At 40.9% G+C, this 25,444-nt stretch overlaps 2 protein-coding genes across 9 annotated transcripts in view; one reads left to right on the top strand and one right to left on the bottom strand.

Annotated features, from left to right (window-relative positions):
• Positions 1–1,094: 1,094 nt before the first annotated feature.
• On the bottom strand, positions 1,095–5,952 carry LOC309592073 (uncharacterized protein; the record flags this gene model as incomplete). Its single annotated transcript, XM_082315153.1, has 2 exons — positions 1,095–1,863; positions 5,394–5,952. 2 exons carry the CDS (start codon positions 5,950–5,952, stop codon positions 1,769–1,771), a joined length of 654 nt encoding a protein of 217 aa, XP_082171279.1. The 3' UTR covers positions 1,095–1,768.
• A 29-nt stretch (positions 5,953–5,981) lies between these two features.
• OTUD4 (OTU deubiquitinase 4) overlaps positions 5,982–25,444 on the top strand; it is a 36,564-nt gene continuing 17,101 nt past the window's right edge. For 6 of the 8 annotated variants that reach the window (XM_082315149.1, XM_082315145.1, XM_082315146.1 and 3 more), the window contains exons 1-11: positions 5,982–6,114; positions 8,763–9,303; positions 10,865–10,948; positions 13,993–14,043; positions 17,073–17,119; positions 20,421–20,493; positions 20,969–21,050; positions 21,856–22,000; positions 23,989–24,046; positions 24,432–24,549; positions 24,783–24,847. In XM_082315149.1, the coding sequence (XP_082171275.1) occupies positions 9,139–9,303; positions 10,865–10,948; positions 13,993–14,043; positions 17,073–17,119; positions 20,421–20,493; positions 20,969–21,050; positions 21,856–22,000; positions 23,989–24,046; positions 24,432–24,549; positions 24,783–24,847 (888 nt within the window). In that variant the 5' untranslated portion in view covers positions 5,982–6,114; positions 8,763–9,138. Of the gene's footprint in view, positions 6,115–6,633; positions 6,698–8,636; positions 8,660–8,762; positions 9,304–10,864; positions 10,949–13,992; positions 14,044–17,072; positions 17,120–20,420; positions 20,494–20,968; positions 21,051–21,855; positions 22,001–23,988; positions 24,047–24,431; positions 24,550–24,782; positions 24,848–25,444 lie in introns of those variants that run through there. The other 2 variants (XM_082315143.1, XM_082315144.1) reach the window with 2 other exon arrangements.

The raw sequence follows: 25,444 nt of genomic DNA, 5'->3' as shown, positions 1-25,444 counted from the left end.
TTAGATAATCTTCTTAAGAAGAAGGTTCAAATACATTTATAGTGATCTTATTTAACTAAAAGCAACTATAAAGAATTTTTTTCCCATGATTTTCTTTCTATTCCTGTATTTATCCACTGAGTTTGATATGAATCACAAATAAAAGCATAATTATCTAGTAAAAGAAGAAATGAAACAGTCCTCATCTTCTAAAATAGTAAAATGTATGTAAAAATTAAGAATCCATATAAATGTTATGTTCAAGTCTGAAATGTCTCAGATGTATGTAGATATAGCATGCCCTCTTTGTTAGCAAAAAGAAATGCTAAATTATGCATAAAGACTATAATCAGCACATTTTAATGGTTACCAATCAGTGAAAAATCAGTCTTTAAGAAAAAATACAACTGTAATTTAAGATTAAAAGCAATCATTTAAATCAGTTTCCTGTTCACTGATTTGATTCATTTTCATGATGCCTGATTTAAACCACTCCTCTAACATATGCTACTATTTACTTATTCTGAGTTACAGAAAATATTTTTTTCTGCTTTGAAACAAAACACTGCTGCCAGAGTCCTCACTTTTTCTAGCTGCAGTCACACATTTACTTCCGCAAACAGGGTTGTGTCCCTTCACTTCCTAACCCATATCATGGACTCCCCTGTCCACCTTTTACTGACATCAATGTACTTGCAGCCAAGCAGTCAGCTGCATCAGTTCCCCGATCCAGATGAAACAAATTTGTTGAAAACAACAGCAAATTACTTTTTATGAAGGACAGTCTAGGCACAAGAGAAGAGAGCTGGAACAAGCCTGGGGAAAAGGTGGGACTCCTTCTTTGTAAGATGGCTGGATGTCAGGTGCCCACCAAGCCAAGCCGCTCTATCACTCCCCTCCTGAGCTGGACAGGGGGGAGGAAATATAACGAAACGCTCATGGGTCAAGACAGGGACAGAGAGAGATCATTCACCAATTACTGTCACAGGCAAAACAGACACAACTTGGGGGAAAATTAGTTTATTACCAATCAAATCAGAGTAGAATAATGAGAAACAAAACCAAATCTTAAAACACCCCCCCACACACACCTCTCCCTTCTTCCCAGGCTTAACTTCACTCCCGATTTCTCTACCTCCTCCCCTCCAGCAGCGCAGGGGGACGGGGAATTGGGGTTGTGGTCAGTTCATCACATGTTGTCTCTACCACTCCTTCCTCCCCAGGGGAGGACTCCTCGCACCCTTCCCCTGCTCCAGCGTGGGGTCCCTCCCACGGCAGACAGTCCTCCATCAACTTCTCCAATGTAAGTCCTTCCCACGGGCTGCAGTTCTTCACAAACTGCTCCAGCGTGGGTCCCTTCCACGGGGCGCAGTCCTTCAGGAACAGACTGCTCCAGCCTGGGGCCCCCACGGGGTCACGCGTCCTGCCAGCAAACTTGCTCTGGCGTGGGCTCCTCTCTCCATGGGTCCACAAGTCCTGCCAGGAGCCTGCTCCGGCGCGGGCTTCCCATGGGGTCACAGCCTCCTCTGGGCATCCACCTGCCCTGGCGTGGGGTCCTCCACGGGTTGCAGGTGGATCTCTGCTCCACCGTGGACCTCCATGGGCTGCAGGGGGACAGCTTGCCTCACCATCACAGTCTTCACCACGGGCTGCAGGGAAATCTCTGGTCCGGCACCTGGAGCACCTCCTCCCCCTCCTTCTTCACTGAGCTCGGTGTCTGCAGAGTTGTTTCTCTCACATATTCTCACTCCTCTCTCTGGCTGCCGTTGTGCTGTTTTTTTCCCCCTTCTTAAATATGTTTTATCCCAGAGGCGCTACTGCTGTCGCTGATGGGCTCGGCCTTGGCCAGCGGTGGGTCCATCTTGGAGCCGGCTGGCATTGGCTCTGTCGGACATAGGGGAAGCTTCTAGCAGCTTCTCAGAGAAGCCACCCCTGTAGTCCCCCTGCTACCAAAACCTTGCCATGCAAACCCAATACAAGTCTATGTTAGTATAAAGAAACTGAGGAAAGAGTACACTTTTTTGGTACAATGTAACTGTTCACATTACCTACAGTAATATCCTACACCAATTTGAACCCAATTACTCATGTTTTATCTTTATACAACTAAAGACATTCTTTTAAATGGATATGGCTCTGCCATCTTGCTTCATATCAGTTTTCTTGGCCTCAGAGCATACCTCGATACCACACAGCACTCCAGACCCCTCATCTAACTCCATAGCTATACTAGAATCCTGTATTAATGCATGTAATGTTTCTCTATGTATGTACCAACTACCTCACAAACTTCTCCCTGTGGTCTTCTGTTCTCTTCTGCTCATCCAATACCTCAGGTAACAAATTTGGCTTTGAATTAATTAAAGGTTTACAGATAGACTTACATCTTCTGACTTTGGAGTCCAAACCTGACTGTGAAAGGCATTATAAACTCATAAAGACAAACCCTTCATTTGTCTTTAATGTTAAGACTACCGCTTTTACACTAGTTTGCAAAAAAAAAAATTTAAAAAAAAAAAGGAAAAAAAGGATCATTTATACTGTCTGCTTGATTATCTGTTGGTTTCTTCTCTCTCATTCATGTTTGGAATCAATCTGCAAATTGTGAACAAATATGACAGAGGAACAGAAGTCTCTGTGACGGTAAGATTCTGTAAGTATCATGAAAATCAGTATCTGAATCAAGGGGAAAGACCCAAATTACTGTTGCTGTTGAACACTGAAGTTACCTGTCCTGTTTGGCCTCCTGGCTGGATAATGAGCACACGTCAAGCCCCCCAGCACACCACAGCGTATTTCAGAATCAGGCACAACACCTGCTACCTCTTGTTCAGCCGGAAGCACAGAGCGAAGAAGAACGTATTACAGAGCATATCAGAGAGCTAAAAGTCTAATGGGATGCCAGAGCAACGTGCGTGGTGTCTAGAAATAAGGGAACACAGCAGGAAGCTCATGCTATTGTTGTGGCAGGACAGGGGTATAGGTGAGGTAAAGACAGGAGACACAAAACTGTGAGATACCAGGATTCAGTATTTCTGCTGCTCCAAGATGAGCTATGCTTAGAATGCAACCGTTCATGACTTCTGAAACTTTTTAAATTACTTTTTTTGCCTCACCTCTCAATATTTCTTGACTACAGAAACCTATGACTTCAGACCAACATCTTCAAGACATTTTATGAAGTGTTCCTCAAGGGTAGAAGGAACAGCTTTTACCACAATGTGCTTTTTATCATTTCTGTTTTACTGAATAGTAACCATTTATCTAAAAAAATCCAACCAAGGAAAATTTTCTTCCCCAGATTAGAGACTGCAATGGGATATTCTGGCCAGAATCTCAGAATATACCTCCTACAGCAGCATCAGAAATATTTCTAGTAGAGAATTAAGAAATATGACCATCGTGTCACATGCAGGCCTTTTATCCTGTCTTTTTCATTCTATGTGGGACTGTTAATTAGTTGCTCTCACAGGAATTCATTTCATAAACTCAAACTAACCCTTCTGTTGCTTGCTCTATCGTGCTGAGATATTAAACTGCTGACTGTGCCATCAGCCCATCATTTTTTAGGTACTGTCCACCTGAATGTTAAGCACCTCAAATTGGATGTGGTATTAAATCCACATGGAAGGAAAGAAGTTAAAATATCAGGCTGGGGTTCAAGCCTTGACCAAAACTCTCCAGAAGGCAAAGTGTTACAATTACTACATTTTTGAAGAATAATAATTTCAAACTGAAGTAGACTGCTTTTCTGTAGTTTCTTGAGATGTAATGAAGGTATATAATACTGGGAGTGTACGATCTTTGACTCGTGCATAGAGCACAAAGATGCAGTTAGCTATAAGTAGTATGCAGGAGTAATGCAACCATTACTATATTCTGCTATGATTGCACTGCTGTTCTGCAAGACAGACATGAAATCCAGGCCTATTCTTCATCAGCAGAATTAAACCCAAGTTTGTCTACATACAGAGATCCATAAATAAAATGGTTTATGTTGAAGATACTCTTATATCCTTCTATATTTAAGCCTGATCTATCACCGACTAATGGCAATAGAAATCTTCCCACCGACTCAATTAAATGTTGCACTGACCTATTCATGCTACCTCTGATGTCAGGAAAAGTGTATTTTTTCCTTTCAACAGGTAATAGAATCTCCTTCTTACTGTTCAATTATTTTGTATATGTATTTTTTAAAGCTTCTGCATGAGGGGCATAACTGTTTTGTAGATATCAGTATGAACACAACCTGGATAAGAAATTCTTAACATTCACAAAAGAGTCCAAAACCAAGTAATCGTGACTTGTCAGAATGCACACATCTGATGGGGAACCAATTTTACCATGGAAGGATTAAACTAAAACTTTGAACAGGCTGTTCAGATTTGGTACAAGGGGTTTGGGACAACTCTAACTCCAACATTCTTGGTCTCTCAGGTTGAAGTTTGACAAGGATCTGGCCTGGCACTACACCAGAACCAAAACCTATCATCTCTTAATCTATTTTCTCTTTCCCACCCTCTCTCTCTCTTGTGCCGGTGTTTGTGCAGCAAGTGCACAACAAAATAGTTTGAAGACCTGATCTCACTGAAAAATATTGCAGGGGAACACTTGGCTGTCAGCCAGGTCGGTTTTCTCAGTGTGATTCACTGTCCGGCACAAACACAGACACACGGAGGCACTATCAGCTTAAATGTGTACTGTACTGTAACTTTGGAAACCTAAGACCAGAGAGGGATAAATAACTTACACTGGATTGTTTTTTAGCCTACTGTCTTCCAAAGTACTGTTCACATGCTAACTTCTATTTAACATGCACAGAAAAGGTAGACTGAATTGCGCCTTACCAGGTAAGCCTAATGGTTTATATAACCTCATATTCTATTTCAACCAAAAATGGTCATTTCAAACAAAGACAAAAATCTCATAGTGGACTACTAAGCAAATAGACAACCTAAAGAGATTCTTTTTTTTACTGTGTTCCCTTAAGCATCGGGCTTTATTACCACTATTAATATTTATGCTAGCTACCTTGAAGTATTTATTTATTTATTTATTTATTTATTTATTTATTGAATTCCCCCTAAACACTTTGGCTTAGATCATGTGTTTGAGTGACGAGTTCCTCGCCTGAATAAGCATTTTTTTTTGGGGGGGGGGGGGGGGGAATCAAATTTGAATTTGCTACACACTTGCTTACTCTTCTCACAACCTTCCCGCTACTAATCTACAGACATTCTACGTATTTCTCCATGCCTGTTATAGCATTTCTATGCGCTCTTACTGTAACTGCACACCCATACCGAGGGCACAGTTTAACAATTTTTCCTTTAGGCGGCGAGGCCGGGATTGCCGGCTCCCCCCTCTCCTGTCCCACACCTGTTCTTCCTTTAACTCATTAAAAAAATTACCTGTCAGAAAACATCTCAAAAACGTTTCCCGTGGTGTCCCACAGTCGGGGGGGCTCGCAACTAGGCTAGACTGCTGGAGGGAGCGGTGCCCTGAGCCCGCGGGCGTGAGGGGGAGCAGGCCGGCGGCCCCCTTCCCGCCCTTCGCGACGGCGGACCCGAGCACTGGGACCGGCTGGGTGGGGGGGACGACGCTCCCTGGGCTGTACCACTGCGTGCCTCCCGCGGGTGGGGACATGAGGTGACTGCCGTTCGCCTCGGCACCATCCGGATCCTTAAAGCCGCTCAGCGACGAATTCCAGAGGAGCAGCCCGGCGCTAAACGCCGCTCCCTCCTCCAGCACCTGGGCATTCTCTCCGGCCGCCTCCTTCCTCCCCTGTGCGGCAAATAGTACGAGCCGCAGCAGGCCGCACAGATGCGGCCGGTGGGACAAACCAACAGCGAGCGGAGGGGGAGCGGTGCGGGCGGGCGCGCGCACTCGCTCGCGCGTGCGGCGAAGAGTGATGAGAGGCGGCGAGGCGGGAGGCCGAGACCGGGACGGGGCTGGCAGCGGCCGCATCATCGGGGAGCGACGCGAGCAGGGCGGCCGCCGCGGGAGATTGAAGTGCCTGCGCCGCCGCTGGGGCCGCGGCGAGGCGAGGAGGGGGCGGCGCCGCTGCCGCCACTGCAGCCGTTGCCCGGGGGGAGGAGAGGAGGAGGAGGGGGCCCGCCCGCCCCTCCGCCGGTAAGTGCCAGTCAGCGGGTGGGGGAAGGGCGCGGGCCCCGCCGCGCCGCGGCCCCTCCGGGCGGGGAGTGCGGCCCCGCAGCCCCGGCGGCTCCTGTGCCCGCCCAGGGAGGGCCGCCGAGCAGGCGGGGCCCTCGTGGGTCTGCTCCCGTTCCGGGAGGCCGCCGGGCTGCAGGCCGAGGGGCCGCCCCTGCCCGGCTGCCTGTCCCCGGCCTGTGCCGAGTCGCCCAGGCCGGGCTTGGCGGACTGGGAGGAGGCTTCTGGTGAACCAGCGCTGGCTGAAGCGGGAACGAGCGGGCGTGAAGCTGGGCGAAAACTGCTCTCCTCTCTCCGAGGTTGCAGTTTGATGAGTAAAGGCAGCCCCCCGCCCCCAGCGGCTGCCCAACCTCCCCTTTGCTGGCCCAGGTCTTGGCACAGGCAGGCCGTGAACTAAATCACAAAACTAATCTTAGTTTAAAAATAAAGTTTTTTTTGTTTTGGTGGGTTTTTTTTGTGTGGGTTTTTTTTTTTTTTTTTTTAGCTTGACTCAGCTTCCTGAGCTGTTTCGGTATATGGGCAGCAGAAGCACTTGTGAGCAGTAGAGGTTGGTGCAGAGGAGGAACCAGTGGCTGGAGCTGCTGCTTGTGGTAGAAGTGCTGGTTGAAAGTGCTAATAAAGCTACTTGCTAAGTAGAACATCTGGTAATAACTCATGAGTTATAATTTGGACATCCTTATCTTGATGGAGCGTTTATTTTAATGTTGAGGTATTTCAGATGTTTTTCAGTGGATGCATTTCTCTTTATGCTTTAGAAACTGTGCGTGTACAGGCTAGATGTCTTCAACGAGAACTTCACCTTTTTAGGAATGGATTGCTTCTTGTATAGTAGTACTTGGAAAAAAAAATCTGTGGGCCACCATTGTTTGATCAGCTTCAGGAGTTAGTTGCAAAAAGAGCAGGCTTTTAGGAAACTGTCAGCTATATGATTTTAATTCTTTAATTTTCTCAGCGTATTCACTTACCAGAACTACATTTACATTCTGTCACATACTGGATGACCTCGTGTGTACAGGCATTCTTGAGTCTAACAGATGTGATGAAAGGCATTTGCCCTTCCCCTAACCGGCCTTTAGAATCACAATGACAAAAGGCTCAAATATGTGGGAAGACAGATTTATGAACATGTTAGGGGATAGTTCTGTCTCTAAGCGGGACAAGTAGGGTGAGGAAAAATTGAATATTCCTGAGAAACTTTGTAACTGGACACTAGTTTGATAGGTCTCAAAAGCATCTTGTCAAATCACTTTTATCTATAGAAGCACCTCTCAGATGCAGGACTCTGCTAGTCTGAGTTTCTTCAGTGAATATGGTAGCTGACTCGGTTGCAGCAACTGTTTATAGTTCAGTCTTGACAGATGACCTTTCCTATCCTCTGGTGAGAAGTTTGAGCTTTCCCTCCAGCCCCTCTCTCGTATTTTTACCTCACGCTCCTTGTCTCAAACATCCCCACGCTGCCTAACCAGCTCTCTGTGTCGGGGAGGTTCGGTTGCGTCAGGGCTTTACTTTCACTTCTCTCAGTTTCTATTCTCCTTGTCTACAGAGTTCCCCGGGAATTTGCTTTTGTGTGCAGTAGACCAACTCCTTTCTGGCTAGAGCACTTTCTCCTGTCTCAGCCTGGCTGGTAACTTCTGCTTATTCAATCAGTTATTATTATATACAGGTCTCAGCTCAAGTCACAGCCCTCCCTGGTCTTATTCCTGTTGGCTGAAAGTAAAAATCAGGGTTTTCATTCCTTCTGTCTTCGCCTCTCTTTCTTGCATCTAAATTTGTTCATTTAAGCTAAGAAGTAACTGGTAGCATTTTATTTAGCGCCAGTGCTACTGAGAGCTTTGTAGCTCTCCCTCCCAGGTAGGTTGTACAACCGTGGTTTTAAAAAAAACAAAAACAAAAACAAACAAACAAAAAGCCTTACAAGTTTGGAAAGCTTCCTTTCTTGTCACCTTTTGTGCACCAAAATCTTCTAAAGCCTGTTTACAATGCCAGCAAAATTTAGTCCTGCAATTGTAATAAAAACGTTTGCTGTTTCTTACCTCTAAGAGTGGTGTACAGAAAAAGTAGTGCATTAAAAGTATTGAATGGCTATGGCTTTTTTTTATCCGTTTTTAATTAAGCCTCCATTTACTATCCCAGTTTTATTTCCATCCTCTTTCCTGCAGGTGGATGGATTTCAAAAATAATATTACAATCTAACGTGTTGGGACACACACACCCCCAAAACCAAACCAAAACCACGCACCCCACATATCTATGGATTTGGGGTCAGGCATCCCGGTGTTAGTTATAAAGCTAAAAAGCTGTTACGGGATGAAACGAGCCTGACTCGGTGCCGGGCTAACAGCCAAGCCCTGGCCACCCCGAAAGCGGGGCGCGGCGGGTGTCGCCCCCCTCTCCCGGGCCGCTTCGGCCCCGGGCGCTGCGTCCGCCCGGCCCCGCTTCTTCCTCCTCCTCCTCCTCCGGGACTACCGCTCCCAGCAGCGCCCGGGCTGAAAGTGAAAATAAACGCCAGGTTACGCTGCCTTTTTTTTTTTTTTTTTTTTTTTCACCCCCCTCCCCTCCCCTCCCCGGCGGCGGTAGCACATGTCTTTTCTCTTTTGTTTTCCGCCCGGCAGGCCGGCTGCGGGAGCCGCCGGGAATCGCCGCCGCCCCGAGGGAGAAGTGGGATCGGGACCCCGCCGGAGCCCTCTCCAGGAGCTGCCGCCCGGCCCTCTCGAGAAGCCTAGAAGCGACGGTTTTTATGGAGCTGGAAGTCCACAGTGCGGAGTAAAACTTTGCAGTTTCTCTCCGCGATTCCCACATGCAAGTTGATAACGTGAGACCAGCTGCTTTTCTGATTGCCGCCGCTACCTCGAGTGCGGAGGGGCCAGCGCTCTCCTCTCCCACCTGCTGCTGTTTCCTTTACCCGGCCCTAGAGCTGCTCGGTGGGTTTACCTTGCCATGTGGGGCTAGGAGAGGTGCAGCGATTCTCCACAGCGTGAAGCGGTAAACATGGAGGCGGCGTGCAAACCCGACGGCGGGGAGCACAGTCATCAAGGCAGCGGCGTGGACGCCCCTGGGGACGCCTCTATGGACTGCTATTTGCGATCTCAGGGCTTGTACAGAAAGAGAGTTGCCAAGGATGGATCTTGTCTTTTCAGGGCTGTGGCCGAGCAGGTAACTGCTTACATAAACAAAGCTACTTCGCATGCAAGCATGAGAAGTGGATCTCCTTAGTGGGTGATAATTAGTGTTAAAATGCAGACGAGTATAGGTTAAGGTTACACAGTTGCGTGCCAGGGAAAAAAAATAATTTCTATCTTGCGAGGTGAGAGAAGTTCTGTGTGTACAGCCGCCTTCTGTCATCGAGAAATTGTTACCTGTTTTGACCTTCCACTGCCTCCTCAGAGCTTTTTTCAGTGTAAGATTTCAACATTTGGGTACGGCTGCTTTGTGTGAGACTATTTAGGAAACGGAATTTAGTGGAAAGAGCTGAAAAGCCTTGTTCGTAGTTTTGTTAATTAGTTTACTATAAAATTAGAGAATTTCTTTTCAGTTCTTCCTGTTGAATTCCCCTCCCCCATTTCAGTGTTACTGTTAAAGGGAAAAAGTGACAGCGTCATCTTGTCTTAAATACAAACAAACAGCAGTGGGAGCTCTGGTGCTTCTGATTGTGGGAGCCCAGATTCCTGTGCTAATTATACACAGTTCACTTTTTTTAAATTACTTTCCCCACTGAATTTACAAGTTCAGACAAACAAACACTATTGATCTGAAGTGAGTGGGGTTTTTATTTCAAGGGAATAATCAATGAATATACATTGATATTCTGATGTTATAAATTATAATAACATTATAATTACAATAATTAATATATATAGAAGGTTTCTCCCACATTCCAGCGTATATAGAACTTTTTTCAACTATATAATTAAATTTTTAACATCCCATTTTTATTTTTTTAAAGGGAAGGCCTTTAATTCAAAGTTAGTAGGTGTTTATGCACAAATTTGGCCTAATCTCTCTACTCTTCATGCAGAAAAACTGAACTGATCTGAATTTGGAAGTGTTTTAAATTGAGGGTAGTGTGTAAGGATTGCAAGAGAGGCTGCAACTTAAATTGACTGGAACTTTCCTACATTGTCATGAGGATGCAGACAAAGTTGCATTATAGATAACTCTGAGCCTATGATGAAAGTAATATTTTTCCAGCATAGATATGAACAGGAGGTTGAATGCAGGTGTCATATTGGGATCTGAATTCCTGGCTTCCAAATCAGTATTTGGGCAACAGACCTACACCTCTTAAAGTCGAGAGAAAGTAACCCTGCACTCTCTTAGATTTGGTTGGATTTCATTTGAACGATTGCCTGTTGGTAGTTGATTTCCTCATCTACTCCTGTGGTAACTTACTTCTTCAATTAATTGAAGTCCTTTACAAAGGAGTTGGTTAAAGAATGGCAAAAAATGCTATTCCTTTTGCTCAGTAAATCCTCATAAAATTGAACATTTGAATTTAGTAAATCTGTGAATTCTGCAGTTACTTAATTTTTGATTAAGTAATTGAGGTTTCACTTGCATAAAGATGTTACTGAATGAATATGCATTGTAAATATTCTTAAAAATAGAACTAGAGTATTTCCAAGCCTGTATTTAGACAACAGTCATTAATTATTTGTGACTTGTCATCAAAACTCCTAAGAACCAGTGTCACTTTCTTCTGTTTCTCCCTTTGCAGGTGTTACACTCTCAGTCTCGGCATATTGATGTTAGGATGGCTTGTGTAGACTATCTTCGGAAAAATAGGGAGAAATTTGAAGCAGTAAGTATTTTTGTTTTCTTTGTGAGCATTAAAAAAAATGTTACTTTATTCCTTCCACTTTTCTAAGGTATATTCTGCTGTTTGTGACAGTATTCATCATGGCTACATACTAGTTGATGCTTTTTAAAGTGAGTGCTCCTTAAATTAATTGGCACGTGTGTGGTAGTAACTTATTTTCATAAGCCTGCAGAAAGACCTGTATACTGCTTGGGCTGGAGAGAGGTGGGGTGGGAAGAGTTTTTAATGCTCATTAAAAAACAAAACAAGCTTTCTTAAACTTTAATAATCTGTAGTGGAGCTACCAAAATCTGGATTTTATTTTAGTATAATGCCTATTTTAATAAAGGCCACAGAATGTTCTTATTGTGCTATTTAATTGCTTTTACAATATATAAGGGATTTGACTGACAAGATCAGTGAAGTTTGTTTCAGGGTCTACAATTTATTATGCATTGCCACTGTTTTTTTTCTAAATATGTGTAACAAAGTTCTCTGTCATCAGCCATGGACATAAAATATTTTAATGTTGATCTATATTTGGCCAACGTTGTCAGTGTTAACGTAATAAAATCCTTTTTTTCTTTCTTTTAAAAGAACAATAATAAATAAAGGTGCTCCTGTTTGTGTTTATGTGTTCTAGTGTATATACCATTTAACTAATTTCCAGGATAGCCAAAACAGGAGTATGTGTAAGCATTTGGTACTAGAGGATTATTATTCAGCTCTTTCTTTCTGTTCTAAATTTACCCCGACCCAAAATAAAAAGGCTGATTGAGATGCACGTTGGCATAGGGAAGAGAAGGAAAGCAGGAATAAGAGTGTGTGTATTTGCTGTAATTTCTGACAGTGCCCTATGGTCAAGTGTCAAGTGATCGCTGTTAATGTGGAAGTTGTCAAGAATGAATGACACAAAATAGAGTGAATGTCTCTGGGAGAACGCAGCTCTGACTTGACTATTTCCATTTGCCAGGACCGTTTGTTTCCTAGTCCATCTAAGGACTTATCAACTCTTAGATCTCTCTCCCTTCTTTTTTACTTTATTTTATTTTTTCACTGCTGATTTTTTAATCTCTTTCTTTCCAGATTTACCCCACTCACTCCAATATCTGCTCCTCTACTTCTCTTTTCTTGTTGCATTTTGTAGTTTTTGGAAATACCATGACCCTTCTTGACTCTAAATGTGTGTTGTTTCCCCTCCTCAGTTCTGGCATCTTCTCAGCCAGGTAACTGCTTTGTCAACCCTAGCTGGTTTTACTATCTTGGTCGCTCTCATTTAAACTCCCAGTCACACTGTTCTTTTTTTTCCTCAGACTTGATCCAAGTGATATGACTTCTCCTCTATCCATCTTTGCTGTCCTTCTGAAAAGTCTCTTTTTTAAAAGTTTCTTGTCATTTTTCAGAATAGGTGTGTCATGTACAAGGTTGAGGTTTTTCATATCAGTTCTCATTTCCTAGTGTTCCTACTCCCTCAGGTACCTCACTTCAGCTCTGCTGATCTCCTTTGCTCCCCATATCTCTTATTATACTTCGTGTTTTCCATCTGGAATACAGCATTGTTAACTTATGTCTCTTAAAAAAAACCAAACACCCAAACAACACATGCCTCTTTCTGTAATCTCTTAGTTCAAGTTCTGCCGCCTTAGTAGTTATGCTCTATTGACATGTACTGGTGGTACTCATTGAAGCTCCTCCTCTCTCTGTCTATTGTAACCATTTCAGCTTGGATTTCTGTCTCTTTCATTCCGTTGATACTGCTATAACCAAAGTTTCAGGTGGCTGTGTCTAACCACCATCTTCATTTTCATCCTTGTCCTTTCTTGAAGTGTTATCTTTGCTGTTGTCTTATATTCATTCTCTTTTTTAACTCTTCTGTTTCCTATGAGAACTTTCTGGTGCCCTTCCGTTCTTCCTCTGTGCATTGTCTTTAGGTCATTTCATTTTGACACACAGAACAACTGCTGTCTATGATCATGTTTTACTGATCCACCTTTTAACTTCATGCCTGATTGATTGCTTCTGTCTAAATTAAAAACTTTGGCCAGACTTTTTGATGCTTCTCATGAACAACACTGCCCAGCCAGGTTCAAAATGGCTAAAGCAGAACTTTTAATCTCACTACTCCACTCAGTTTTCCTTATTACCTCATTTCTTAAGCACTACAGGTAAAGAGGCCATCCGGCTTGTAGCTTAAGTTCATAATGGGAATTGCTTCGTTTGGACCTCTGTGGATCTTTATTTTAACTAAATCAAGCAGATTATGTCTAAATAGCATTTTTTAAATACAGCCTCTCTGTTGGCCAGCATCTTTGGCCAACACTTTGAAGTTAACATGTCTCAATTATTGCAGCATCTTTCTGTGGCCTTGACAAATGTGAATTTGGCCTCTTCATGCATGTTAAGGAGTGCAGCTGAAGGATTACTTTCTTAGCCCGGCACTTACATTGTAGCCCAATTGTTTGCATCCTTTCAGTGAAAGTAAAAGCATTTTGTTTTGAAGTGGTACAGAAAAGAGGAAAAAGTGCTTTATGATTTGCCTATACTGTATCTTATCACTACTTGGGTACTACAGAAATGTGACTCCCAGTTCTGATCGTCCATTGCTGCCCATTTCTTTTAACAAGATACTTGAATAAGCCCACACATGCTCTCTCCAGTGAGGCTGTGCACGCCTGAGATATATTTTCCATAAGCATTTACCTGGAAGCATCTTTGCTTTCTTTCAGATTTCCCGTTTGGCTGCTGGATTTCTTTTTTTTTTTTTTTGTTTTGTTTGTTTGTTTTGTTTTGTTTTGTTTTGTTTTGGATTGTGTGATGACTCCAAAAGCTGTTTATGTGGTTATTTTCTGGAATGTGAACCTATATGTTTGACCATTTATTCACTCATCTCTACCTCACTTTATACTTAGATTGTAAGCTCTTTGAGGGCAGGATAGTCTTAAATTTCCAATGGTACATTCCCATTGGTACAGGGGGTCATAGACTGGGGATTCCATATGCTACGCTAATAAAAATAACTAATTATTACTTTTTTTTTTTAAATACAGTTCATAGAGGGGCCATTTGAAGAGTATTTAAAATGTTTGGAAAATCCACAGGTATGTTAAACTTGATTTATAATAGAAAGCCATACTTTTGTTGAAGTTGATGGGTAATTGGATTATTTTTTTTTCCCCTCAAAAATATTTTGATTGAGCTTAAGGTCTTTGAATTATGTGAATATATACGTTTATGCGTGTACTCTCTATTGTGAAATGATTTGGGGAATTTTTTTTTGTCTTGATTTAAACCTGTTATTCTCAAAATTGTATCCAAACGTTTCTAGCCTCTGCAAATGCCAAGAAACATAGCGTGGCGAGGTTTTACTTGAAGACAGCCTTGAATAAAGGTCTAAAAGTTTAGGTGATGAAAAGACAGTTACTTGTGTAAGGGATATTATGAACAGTAGCCACAGGCTTTTACAAAGATACTGATTTGAAGCAAAATTGTTATTTTTTCCCCCTAATCTAATTTTAGTATTTGGAATCATAGGATCATAGAATTGTTTAGGTTATAAAAGACCTTTAAGATCATCAAGTACAACTGTTAACCTAGCACTGCCAAGTCCACCACTAAACCACGTCTCTAAGCATGACATCTACACCTCTTTTAAATACCTCCACGGATCAATAAACCCCAGGGATAACTCAACCACTTCCCTGGGCAGCCTGTTCCAATGCTTGACGACCCTTTCAGTGAACAAATTTTTCCTAATATCCAACCTAAACCTCCCCTGGCACAGCTTGAGGCTGTTGACCTCTCATCCTATCACTTGCTACTTGTGAGAAGAGACCAACCCTCGCCTTGCTACAACCTCCTTTCAGGTAGTTGTAGAGAGCGATAAGGTCTCCCCTGAGCCTCCTCTTCTCTAGACTAAACAACCCCAGCTCCCTCAGCTGCTCCTCCTGACTTGTGCTCTAGACCCTTCACCAGCTTCGTTGCCGTTCTTTGGACACACTCCATGTCCTTCTTGTAGGGAGAGGCCCAAAACTGAACACAGGATTCAAGGTGTGGCCTCACCCATGCCGAGTACAGGACAATCACTTCCCTGGTCCTGCTGGCCACACTGTTTCTGATACAAGCTAGGATGCTATTGGCCTTCTTGGCCACCTGGGCACACTGCTGGCTTGTATTCAGCCAGCTGTTGACCAGCACCCCCAGGTCCTTTTCCGCCAGGCAGCTCTCCAGCCACTCCTCCCCCAGCCTGTAGCGTTGCACGGGGTTGTTGTGCCCCAAGTGCAGGATCCGGCACTGAGCCTTGTTGAACCTCATACAGTTGGCCTCAGCCCATCGATCCAGCCTGTCCAGATCCCTCTGTAGGGCCTTCCTACCCTCCAGTAGATCGACACTCCTGCCCAACTTGGTGTCATCTGCAAACTTACTGAGGGTGCACTCGATCCCCTCGTCCAGATCCTTGATAAAGCTATTAAACAGAACCGGCCCCAATACTGAGCCCTGGGGAACACCACTTATGACTGGCTGCCAACTGGATTTAATTCCATTCACCACAACTCTTTGGGCCCGGCCATCTGGCTGATTTCTTACCCAGCGAAGAGTACGCCTCCCCAAGCCATGAGCCGCCAGTTTCTCCAGGAGAATGCTGTGGGAAATGGTGTCAAAGGCTTTACTAAAGTCCAGGCAGACAACATACACAGCCTTTCCCTCATCCACTAAGTGGGTCACCTTGTCATAGAAGGAGATCAGGTTAGTCAAGCAGGACCTTAGGGAGTTAGCAATTTGTGTAAGCTTGGGGAGGGGGGGGAAGAGAACTATCTAGTGCAACATTGCAAAATCTGCCAATTTTTTTTTTTAGTACTTGTACGTAAATTTTATTAAATTTTCTGGTCCTAGAAATCAAAGCATCATTTTTCTTTTTTCCCCCCCTGCCATACCTACAGCATCCCTGAGGTTATATGCTATGCTAAATGGTAAACCATCCATTTTCCAGTAGAACTTATTCTGCACTGAACTACGCCAATGTGAATGGTTTAGAGCACTGCACTATATATAGAAAATGTCTTTTTCATACACATCTAGTAATGTTTAAAAAAATCTTTTTGAAAAATAAAACGTACAGTAGCTTTTTTGCATGATCAGGGAAGTTAATATTAAGTTATTCTATATTTGAAAATTGTAAGGAGAATTTAAAAAATTATTAAACAAAATTGAACTGCTACAAATTCCTGCCCCAAAGTTAATTTCAGTCATTTATAACTGAGTAAGAATTTAAAAAAGAAAAAAAAAAAAATTAAAAAAAAAAAAAAAGAAAAATTTAGTCACATCATACTGGAGCACAGTACAATGGTTAGGCTGGTAATGGAAGAAACAACTTTTCTGTGATTTGAGTCTGGGTTATGGTGTACTGACATTTCACTGTTTAACAGCTTTAAAGGGCAGATTTTTGGTCTTCAGGTATCGATATACAGCTGCTTGCATGAGAAACAACTAACTATCACAAGTTTATTTTGGCTGTTTGGAAGTGGTCTGTCTACTTTGTGTTGGAGCACTTCACAAGACTCTCTCAAGATATTTGTATGGAAGTTATCTGTGTTTTAGGCATAAGAGTTAAGCCTCAAGGTTCTTTTTCCAGTTCATCTATAGCTAAAGGGCCACAAAACCAGACAGTTTTGAAGGTAGAGAGTAACTTTTTTAAAAGCACTCAATAAATCTGACACTTTTTTAAAAAATCATTTTTGAAAAGCTAAACTGCTGGTCATTTAAGTTTAACAAAAGAAAAAAAAATAAAAACATTATCGCCTTTCAAAATCATACTTTCTAATGATAGATCTGCATTTCTGTGATTGTTTTTAGTTCTCAGTTTTCACACGGATCAGTTTCTACTTTGTGAAAAAAGATCCCACTAGCTCATACCCCTTAACCTAACTGGAATAGTTACTGTTATTTCAAAAAACCTTCAAATACAATCAAAGTGTCTTGGCTGAACTCCAGACTCAGTGGTGATTTTTTTTTTTTTTTCTTTGACAGTAATTTCTTGCTTCTCTTGATCTACGTATCAGGAAGTATAATAATTGTATGTTTGATTGAACCTAATTTTCTTTTTTTTTTTTTTTTTTTTCTTTCAATACAGGAATGGGTTGGACAAGTAGAAATAAGTGCCCTTTCTCTTATGTACAAGTAAGAAAACCCTTAAATGTGTTTTATTGAGATCAGTTCAGTGGTTTGTTAGTTAATCAGTTGGAATAGCAAAGATGGAATTGTATGTTATACCATAGTTCTCCAGAAAATTACAAATATGCTTTGAAAATTGCAGCTGTCAAAGTATTAAATAAAAATAGAAAAATGAGCTTTGAAAATGACATGTAATGGGATTTGAATACAGGTTTGCAATAATGTCATGCATCTCACCTGCAGAAGTGATTGTGGGTAGAGTCATACAGTTTGTATTTTGTTAATTTTCATATCTTATTTTTTCTGTTAAAATTGCTTTTCTTCCTATTTCTCACCAAGGCTTTAATATTAACCCTATTGCTAAGCTGTGGGCTGTACCCATTTCTTTATTACCTCTGTACAAATGCTCTGATGTAGCTAAGTGATGTGAGTATTCTAGGCTGTATGCTAGAAAGCCGTTGTCACCCCTCCCCGGTATGAAGTTGTATGTACTGGTATAAGACTACCTGGTGTACTGCTGTAGCTTATTCTCTTTTCTGTATAAATTTTCCTTTTTCCACTGTATCGGTATAGATGAAATGGTGTGAGTTTGTCAAGGGACATAGCTTGAGCTACGCTTAAGAAATCCTTCAGTATTTGTGCATAGACAAACACTCCTTTTGGTGGTGAACAGTTTTGCTGATGTGTTTTTATTAAATATAATCCTGTATATCAATCTTTCTTCACAAAGTAGTATGAAACAATATGCTGAATATTTATAACTGCTTTCTAATTACCGTGTAAGGGAATGAGCAATGTACAGCATCTTCTCTTTCTGCTGTTTTGTAAACCAGTTAAAAAATTCAGTTTTTCAAAATGCTTACTGTAAATTAATGACATTCTTTGTACTTTGACTCTTGATGACACAGTTGATAAGAGGAAAGAAACAATCTAGTTAAATTACTTTCAGGTACTTAGATGAGTGCTAAGTGCAGGAAATTGCATGAAATTCTATTTTTGCATTTTATGTAGTTAATGGGACAGTTTAGAGTTGCATGTGCTGCATGGGTGGAAGAGGACTGAAGTGGAAGTCAGCGTAAGGCTTGGCTTGAAACTTAGAGAGAAGGTCTGATGGTTCGATTGAGCCAGGGTGTAGAGGGACGTAACTCAATTTAAGTCAACAAAATTGCATTCTTGATTGTAACTGGATGGTCGTGATCTTCTGTTTGTTGTATTTCTGGCCATGAGAAATGTATTCTCATGAAATTGAAGCAGTTTATTTTGAAGTCATGATACATTGGTATCCAGGACCACAGCTGATAAATGAATACAGAGACAAATCCTGGTTAATAATAGTATTTTTTTTTAACTTCCCTTGGAAGTGTGAGGAGGCTTGTGGCATAGTTGCAACTATATGTAGTATTTCACTGCAGAGTTGAACACACAACAATTGTTACCGCCATACTTGTTTTGGGAAGACTGGCTTCCATTAAAAAGGCAATTTAGAGGCTGTGGGGAAAGTAGGAATGGTGATAGAGGTTGGGGGAAAGAGTAGCTTCCCTTCCTGCATGTTGGCGGACTGAAGGAAAGCAGAAGTATGAATTTCCTGTTTGTGCCAAGTGGAGAAGAGAGAGAGTTTCAGACTTTTCAAGCATAGGGTAGAAATGCAGGGTGAATAGGTTTGTTTTCATTTCCGCTCCTCAGATCTGTCAGAAGTATAGTTCGGTAAGTAAATTTTCCTTGCCTCCTTGAAGCGGGTGGGTCCTTGAGCTATAAAATTCTTTTCCTCTCAGAATTGCTTTTTCTGACTACTTGTAGAAAGTTATTTTTTTTTAATCCAAAAACTGCGCCTGTGAATATAGTTAATCATTTTGCAAGACTAATTAAGCTTTTACTTGTGTGAGCAAGGAAGAAGTTGAAGGAAGTGATAGGTTGCTGAGCAAAGAATTTGAAGGGAGGATTATGGATAAAAGAGAAAATAATTACATTTAAGATCATGACAGAGATTGATTATAACAGAAAAACAAGTAGCAAATATTGATAATCTTCCAGTTTTTAGCATGTCACGTCAGTATCAGTTGTGGATTTTCCTGTATTTGTCACTTTCTATCCAGTTCAACTTTTAATGCTTTTTTTAATCTAACGATAAAAAAAGCATTAAAAGTGTGGAGTGTAAATTCTAAATTTGCCTAAATGTAGTAGGTCAACTCTTCATTTATGGTATTTTTAATCCTCTTAAATGTAATGAGGTACCAAAACTTAGTTTGCAGCAATAAAAAATTTTTTAAACCCGTTTTGAAAAACCATGCTGGACTGATAGGCTTGATGATGAGTGTCTGCCATCACTGCAACAGCACGCTATCTGCTGCTTCAGTCCAAGCTTCCCAAAAAGTTTGTTTCCATTCTCTCAGTTGAAGAGACAACAGAGGGGTTTCTTTGCCACTTTAAATCCAGCAATTTGAGTCTAACAAACACAGCATGGTGTTCAACTCCACACTTGCTGTCGTCTTTATCTAAAGAGAAAGGCAAACAGCCTTCTGAATGTCGTCTTTGCAGTGTATTAGCCATTTTAAAATGCAGGAAAAGATTCTTCTTGCTGCATGTGAAAAAAACAGACATGCGGAGGGCATGATTTTCAGAGGTGCTGGCGATTTGGTTACAATATCTGATCCTCAGCCTGCTGATGGTCTGTTGGGCTTTCGGCATGTTCCTTAGCATGCTGTGGCAGCTGGGCCACCATTTGGGAGCAGAAACACGGTGTGGACCCTTCTGAGCACGAGAACTTGGTTTAGGAGGCAAGAAGGGTTTCTGAGCACAGATATGGGCTGTTCCATTAGCTGGCCTGTGTGCCCAAAAGGGTTCTCACATGCATGTAATCAGTTTGCTAGTACAAATTTAGCCTAAGCCAGTACAAATTTAGCCTAAGCCATTGCTCGCCTTCTGGAAACTTATTGCTATTTCCTGTCTCTGTTCATAAAACTAACCTCCTCTCTGTTCTGGTGGGTTTCCAAATGGCAAAGTGTAATGAATTTCTCCAGGACTGGAGAGCCATCATCTTTCTAGACACAGCTCCAGAAAGCGGTGTCTGGAAATTTGTTTTGCTTGTCATTGACCCTGTGCATGTTGTGCCAGCACATCTTATTCTAGTATATTCTTTCATAAAAGTAAGACTTTTTTTGACCAGTGATAGTTGTACTCGTCTTTTTCAGTATTCTTTTCCATTAGGTGTTTTCTGTGGCTATGTATGTTCCTTGAACTTGGCTTGAATATTCCAGTTTTTATTGATACTAATTTTTAAATGAATTCTTAACTGCTACTTTTTTCTCAGGAAAGATTTCATAATATACCGGGAACCAAATGCTTCTCCTTCACATGTAACTGAAAATGGCTTTTCTGATAAGGTAAAAAAAAAAAAACCTATGGCTATTGTGAAAGGCTGAATTAAGATGACTTTATAAACAGCAAATAGTTTCTTGTGAGGTTTATTATTCAACACAATGAAATGTTCTGAGAATTCAATTTTAACAATTTCTTTTGTACATATTTAAGGCAGCTATTAATACATATGGCACTTCTAACATAGATGGTCCATATTTGGGGTGTGGTATACCTTCCTAGTAATCTAAAATTCTGTAAAAATCAATATACAAGTGCTAACTCACATAGCTACATCTGTGAAATTCTTTTTGACTTTCAGTCAAATTCTTTCTGATTTTAAGGACATCCACTAAACATTTCGATCATTTTACTGATACTTTGAGATCTTGAGAGATAACAAAGCACATTGGTACTTTAAATTGAATTTAAACGGTAGTGCTCATATGAAAAATCAAGTGAGATGCAAAACCTAAAATACCTGTGTGTTTTTTTTAATAGGTATTGCTGTGCTTCTCAAATGGAAACCACTATGATATTGTTTATCCCATTGAGTATTCAGAAAAGGCTGCTCTGTGCCAGTGTAAGTATTATGTTGGTTAGTTAAAAGCACGTATTTTTACCAAAAATCTTAAAATGATCACCATCAGGTTTCAGGAAAAGAGTCTATATGAAAGTTTATTATAGTCATTCTTCAGTAGCTAAGTTTTCCATTTGAGTTGTCAATGACTATGATTTTGTGAGAGCATAAATTTTTGTGTCCTGATTCTTGACAAAGCAGATTATATACCAGGAGGAGAAGACTTAGCTGCCTCTTTGAATTTGGGTGGTCTAATGTAAACAGAAAACGTTGGTGTACTAATTTATAATCTGTTGCATTGTCTTTGGCCAGAATTCTAGTTTTAATTTTGTATTTCAGACTATGTTAGCAAACTAATTGTTTATGCTAAAATTAATCCTTGCATATGTAACTTGTCAAAGAAAGCATGGGGGTTGCACATGCGAAAAATAACTGTCTTCATGAATTATTGTTTTCTTTACTAGACTGCAGAAATGCCTAAAGGTTCTCATCAGCTTTGATGGGTCACTGTGACACTCCCTACAAGGATTCTCATTCTTTATGAAAACTCTGCCTATGCGCAGAGTTACAAGGCTAAGGCCAAATTTGCCTGTCGAGAGACCTGTTTTCCAGTAGTTTCATGCATACCCATTAAGCCATAGTAGCTGCAGCTGGTTTTGCTTCTAATGCCTTCACTGTTTCAGTTAACACATCAAAATGCTTGCTTGCTTTGACTGAAGCAATTTGAAATGCATCTGTAATGGTGGGGTAAAATCTCATTTACCTTGTAACTGATTTTGCCCTTCCGCTTTCTCCTCCCCTTCTCCAGCTCTGCTGTATGAGTTGCTGTACGAGAAAGTATTTGATACAGATGTGAAGAAAATCATAGCAGAACTTAGTGCTGTTGGTGTGACAGAGGAAAGTAATGGTAGCAGTGAAGTATCTGCTTCAGATTCAGAAGATGACAACTACAGGTAAATCCAATTTAAAAGTTAATGTAAGATGCCTGTGAGTAATACATGTTAAATGAGTTTTCTGAATTCCTGGTGGGTAGGAGAATCTAACAGTTAGGGTTGAAAAACCTTTTACAAATTACTAAGAATAGAAACACAAAGAGGTAAGGTTAGAACTATGAAAGAATGAAGTATCTTATCTCCGCTGTACAGGGTTCTGGTTCCTCTGTTTTTCCTGCAGTCTAGCTTTGGGTCTCTATGTAATGGGATATTACCATTGCAACATGTCCCTCTTCCTGTTTAAAATAGCAGAATCTTTTGGGAGAATTGTCAGTGTGCCAGTCTGGCATGGTAAACTCCATGAGAATTACTTGGCTCACTCTTGCAACTGAGTAGAGTTACAGGAATCTAATCCAAGTTGTGTTGCTTCCACATCTGGGGGCTGAAATGCCTGCTTGAGGTGTAGCTAATGGAGAAATACAGATGTAGATAGTAGATGTAGATATAGATGTACTCTATTTTGTTCCTTGATCTTTATGAAGTGATTATATTTGTGGGTTTATATTCCTTTTGCTGGACCTGGATGCTCTAGCTAGCTCTGAGATTTTGACCTACTGATTCCTTTTGCACAGTAAGTCTTTGACAGTGCCATTTTTGTATTTACATATTGGCAGTTTTTCTTCTGTTTAATACTGTTCTTAAAACCCTGGCTTGTGTGGAATTCCATTGAAGCCATGGAGATTATGCTATATTAGTGCATCATGTCGCCTCTTCCCGCTGAACATCATTGAAGTCTTTTCTGGAGGCTCTGCTGTAGTCTGTGTGGCATGTGACAGAAGAAATTCTTTGAGACGGTGGGATCTGATTTTTTTTTTTTTTTTTCCTCAAGCTGAAAACAACAGAAAGGAAGATGATGGAAATCGCCACAGAAAGAAAACCAAGTTCTGGGAAAGGGATTAGCTTCCTTTCTTGTTTGGAAAAAAAATACTAGGGAACATTTCCAGTTAAAATACAAAGTATTTCTGCCTTGGGGAACAATTATTGTAGTTAAATGTCAGAGTGTGGAAACCTTCTCTATTCCTTTCTGTTCTTGGAGCGTTCCTGGGCTTCATATGCAGTAGCATTACCCTGTATCTTTGGGATTCATAAGAAAATACACTGCTAACCTCCAGAGCACCTTTGTAAATGAAGGTCATATACTCACTTGAGACCATCAAACTCAATGTTTTTGATTTAAACCATATGTCTTATGATGCAAGAGCTAGTGTGTGTGACTCTTGACCTAGTTAACCCAAATTACAAACACTTTGCTGTGTTTATGAAGTCTTAAATTTTCTGCTTGTCTTAAAGCTGACTTCAGCTTGTTTTACTACCTAGTTTTCCAGAAGATATTTTTCATTTTATAAATATGAACTTTTCAATTATGTTGTTATTAAATGTAATAGTTTATTTTAGTTTTGGGAGGAGTTAATGCTGACAGTTGCCCACAACTGCCGTAGGGAAAAATACTTGTTTTTTCTCTATGGAAAGTAATTTTCCAGCGATGTCAGGTGTAGAAAGTAAGAGTAAGTTAGAGTGCCTGATGCCAGTTAACTAACAGAGTGGTTTTTGGTTTTGAGGGTTTTTTTTGTGTCTGCTTTTGCTATGTTTTCCTTGCAAAAATTTTAGAGGAATCTTGTTTCCCTTGCCTGCCCCCTCCTCCTTTTTTTTTTTTTTTTTTTTCCCCTTAAGTGATGGCTAAGTCAGTACGTGTAAGTTAGACTTCCTAAAACTTGTACTTAGAAACAGAAATCTTATTTTTAGCTTTATATGATATAGAAATGTAGTTCTTTTTTTAGACTTAGCGTTTTCATTTTAAGAAATGAAGATGCTCTGTGGTATGCTTATTGTGGAAAAAACTGTAGAGAGTGGTAGTTTCAGTATTTTTATCCACTTCCAAGATGTTTCTTACCTGATTTCCAGGCCTTATTAATACTATATTACTGCAGCTTGCTTCTGTCCTTTTGCAGAAGTAAAGCTACAACAGTTAATGACATGAATGGATTGAAGTCTCTTTCCGGCAACAAGGTATTTATATGTTAAGATTTATTTTCTTCCTAATAACTTGTACTCTGCTATCTTTTTCAGTGTTTAATGTTCATGAGAGGATCTTGAGTTTCTAGTTTTCCTAACATGTAATATCTTAAAAACTACTTATTTCTTTAAAAAGTAATGTTTGCTTTTGATGTGCCAGAAGGTGGATAGTGTCCTTTTTAATGCTGCTTAGTTCTTAATTTTGTTCTGGTATGGTTAAAAGAACACTATTGAATTATTTTTTTCAAAGGTCTTTATGCTTTATGTATTGTCAGCATCTTTATATTTCAGTTTAAAGCCTGAGCACTGTGACTGAAAAATGGAAAACTGTGTATCTTTATGTAGTTGACCATTTAGCACTTTGTTTTGTTTTATGCAGCACCTTAAGAGCAATGGGAATCCTGCCTTGTTGGTCTTGCCTAAAAAAGTTCTTAAATCACTCAATCCATCAGTTTACAGAAATGTTGAATATGATGTTTGGCTCCAATCCAAATGGGGTAAGTAACTGAATTCTTGAAAGTTACAACTTTTGCCAGCTGATGTATAAAGCGAAGCCCTCTTGAAGAACAGTGATGCAAATGGCAGTTTGGGTTTAGGCAGTGGTCTTCCTCACATGGGTCAGTGTGCAGATTTAGGACCTGAACTTCTGGTTTGCATTTTTACTGCATGAAGAAAGTAACTCTTTTGGTGTATTTAAACTAACAGTATATTACTGCTAATGTATTTACAGATCAGCAAAAACAAGATTTTTCTATTGCTGCTGGCATGCAATACTCAGTTGGAGATAAATGTAAAGTAAGTAGTATTGAATTACAGTTTACAGAGACATTAACATTTTGCTCAAGACGCCCATTTTCCCTCCTTGTTAACTATTTTGATATATAATTGCTACTTTCTAAATATTCTTTGATTGTGTCTTCCAACTGTGCATGTGCTCATTATTTAATTGTTGGTGATGTTCATGACTTACAGCGTACATGTAGGAAAGGCATGTAATAGGACATCTGATCAGTACAGTTTTACTGCATTAAAAAATCACAAGGTTAACTTCAAGAGTATATTTAATAAGATGAGTGTGGCCAGCAGGTCGAGAGAGGTGATTCTGCCCCTCTACTCTGCTCTGGTGAGACCACACCTGCAGTACTGCATCCAGCTCTGGCGTCCTCAGCACAGGAAGGACATAGACCTGTTGGAGAGGGTCCAGAGAAGGGCCACAAAAATGATCAGAGGGATGGAACACCTCTGCTACGAGGAAAGGCTGAAAGAGCTGGGGCTGTTCAGCCTGGAGAAGAGAAGGCTGCAGGGAGACCTTATTGCAGCCTTTCAGTACTTAAAGGGGGCTTAAAAGAAAGATGGGGACAGACTTTTTAGCAGGGCCAGTAGCGATAAGAC

Source organism: Platalea leucorodia (assembly GCF_965183815.1).
Source record: "Platalea leucorodia genome assembly, chromosome: 6".
Classification (NCBI taxonomy): domain Eukaryota; kingdom Metazoa; phylum Chordata; class Aves; order Pelecaniformes; family Threskiornithidae; genus Platalea; species Platalea leucorodia.
Note: the sequence above shows the minus strand (reverse complement) of the source record. Positions and strands in the feature narration are given on the sequence as shown.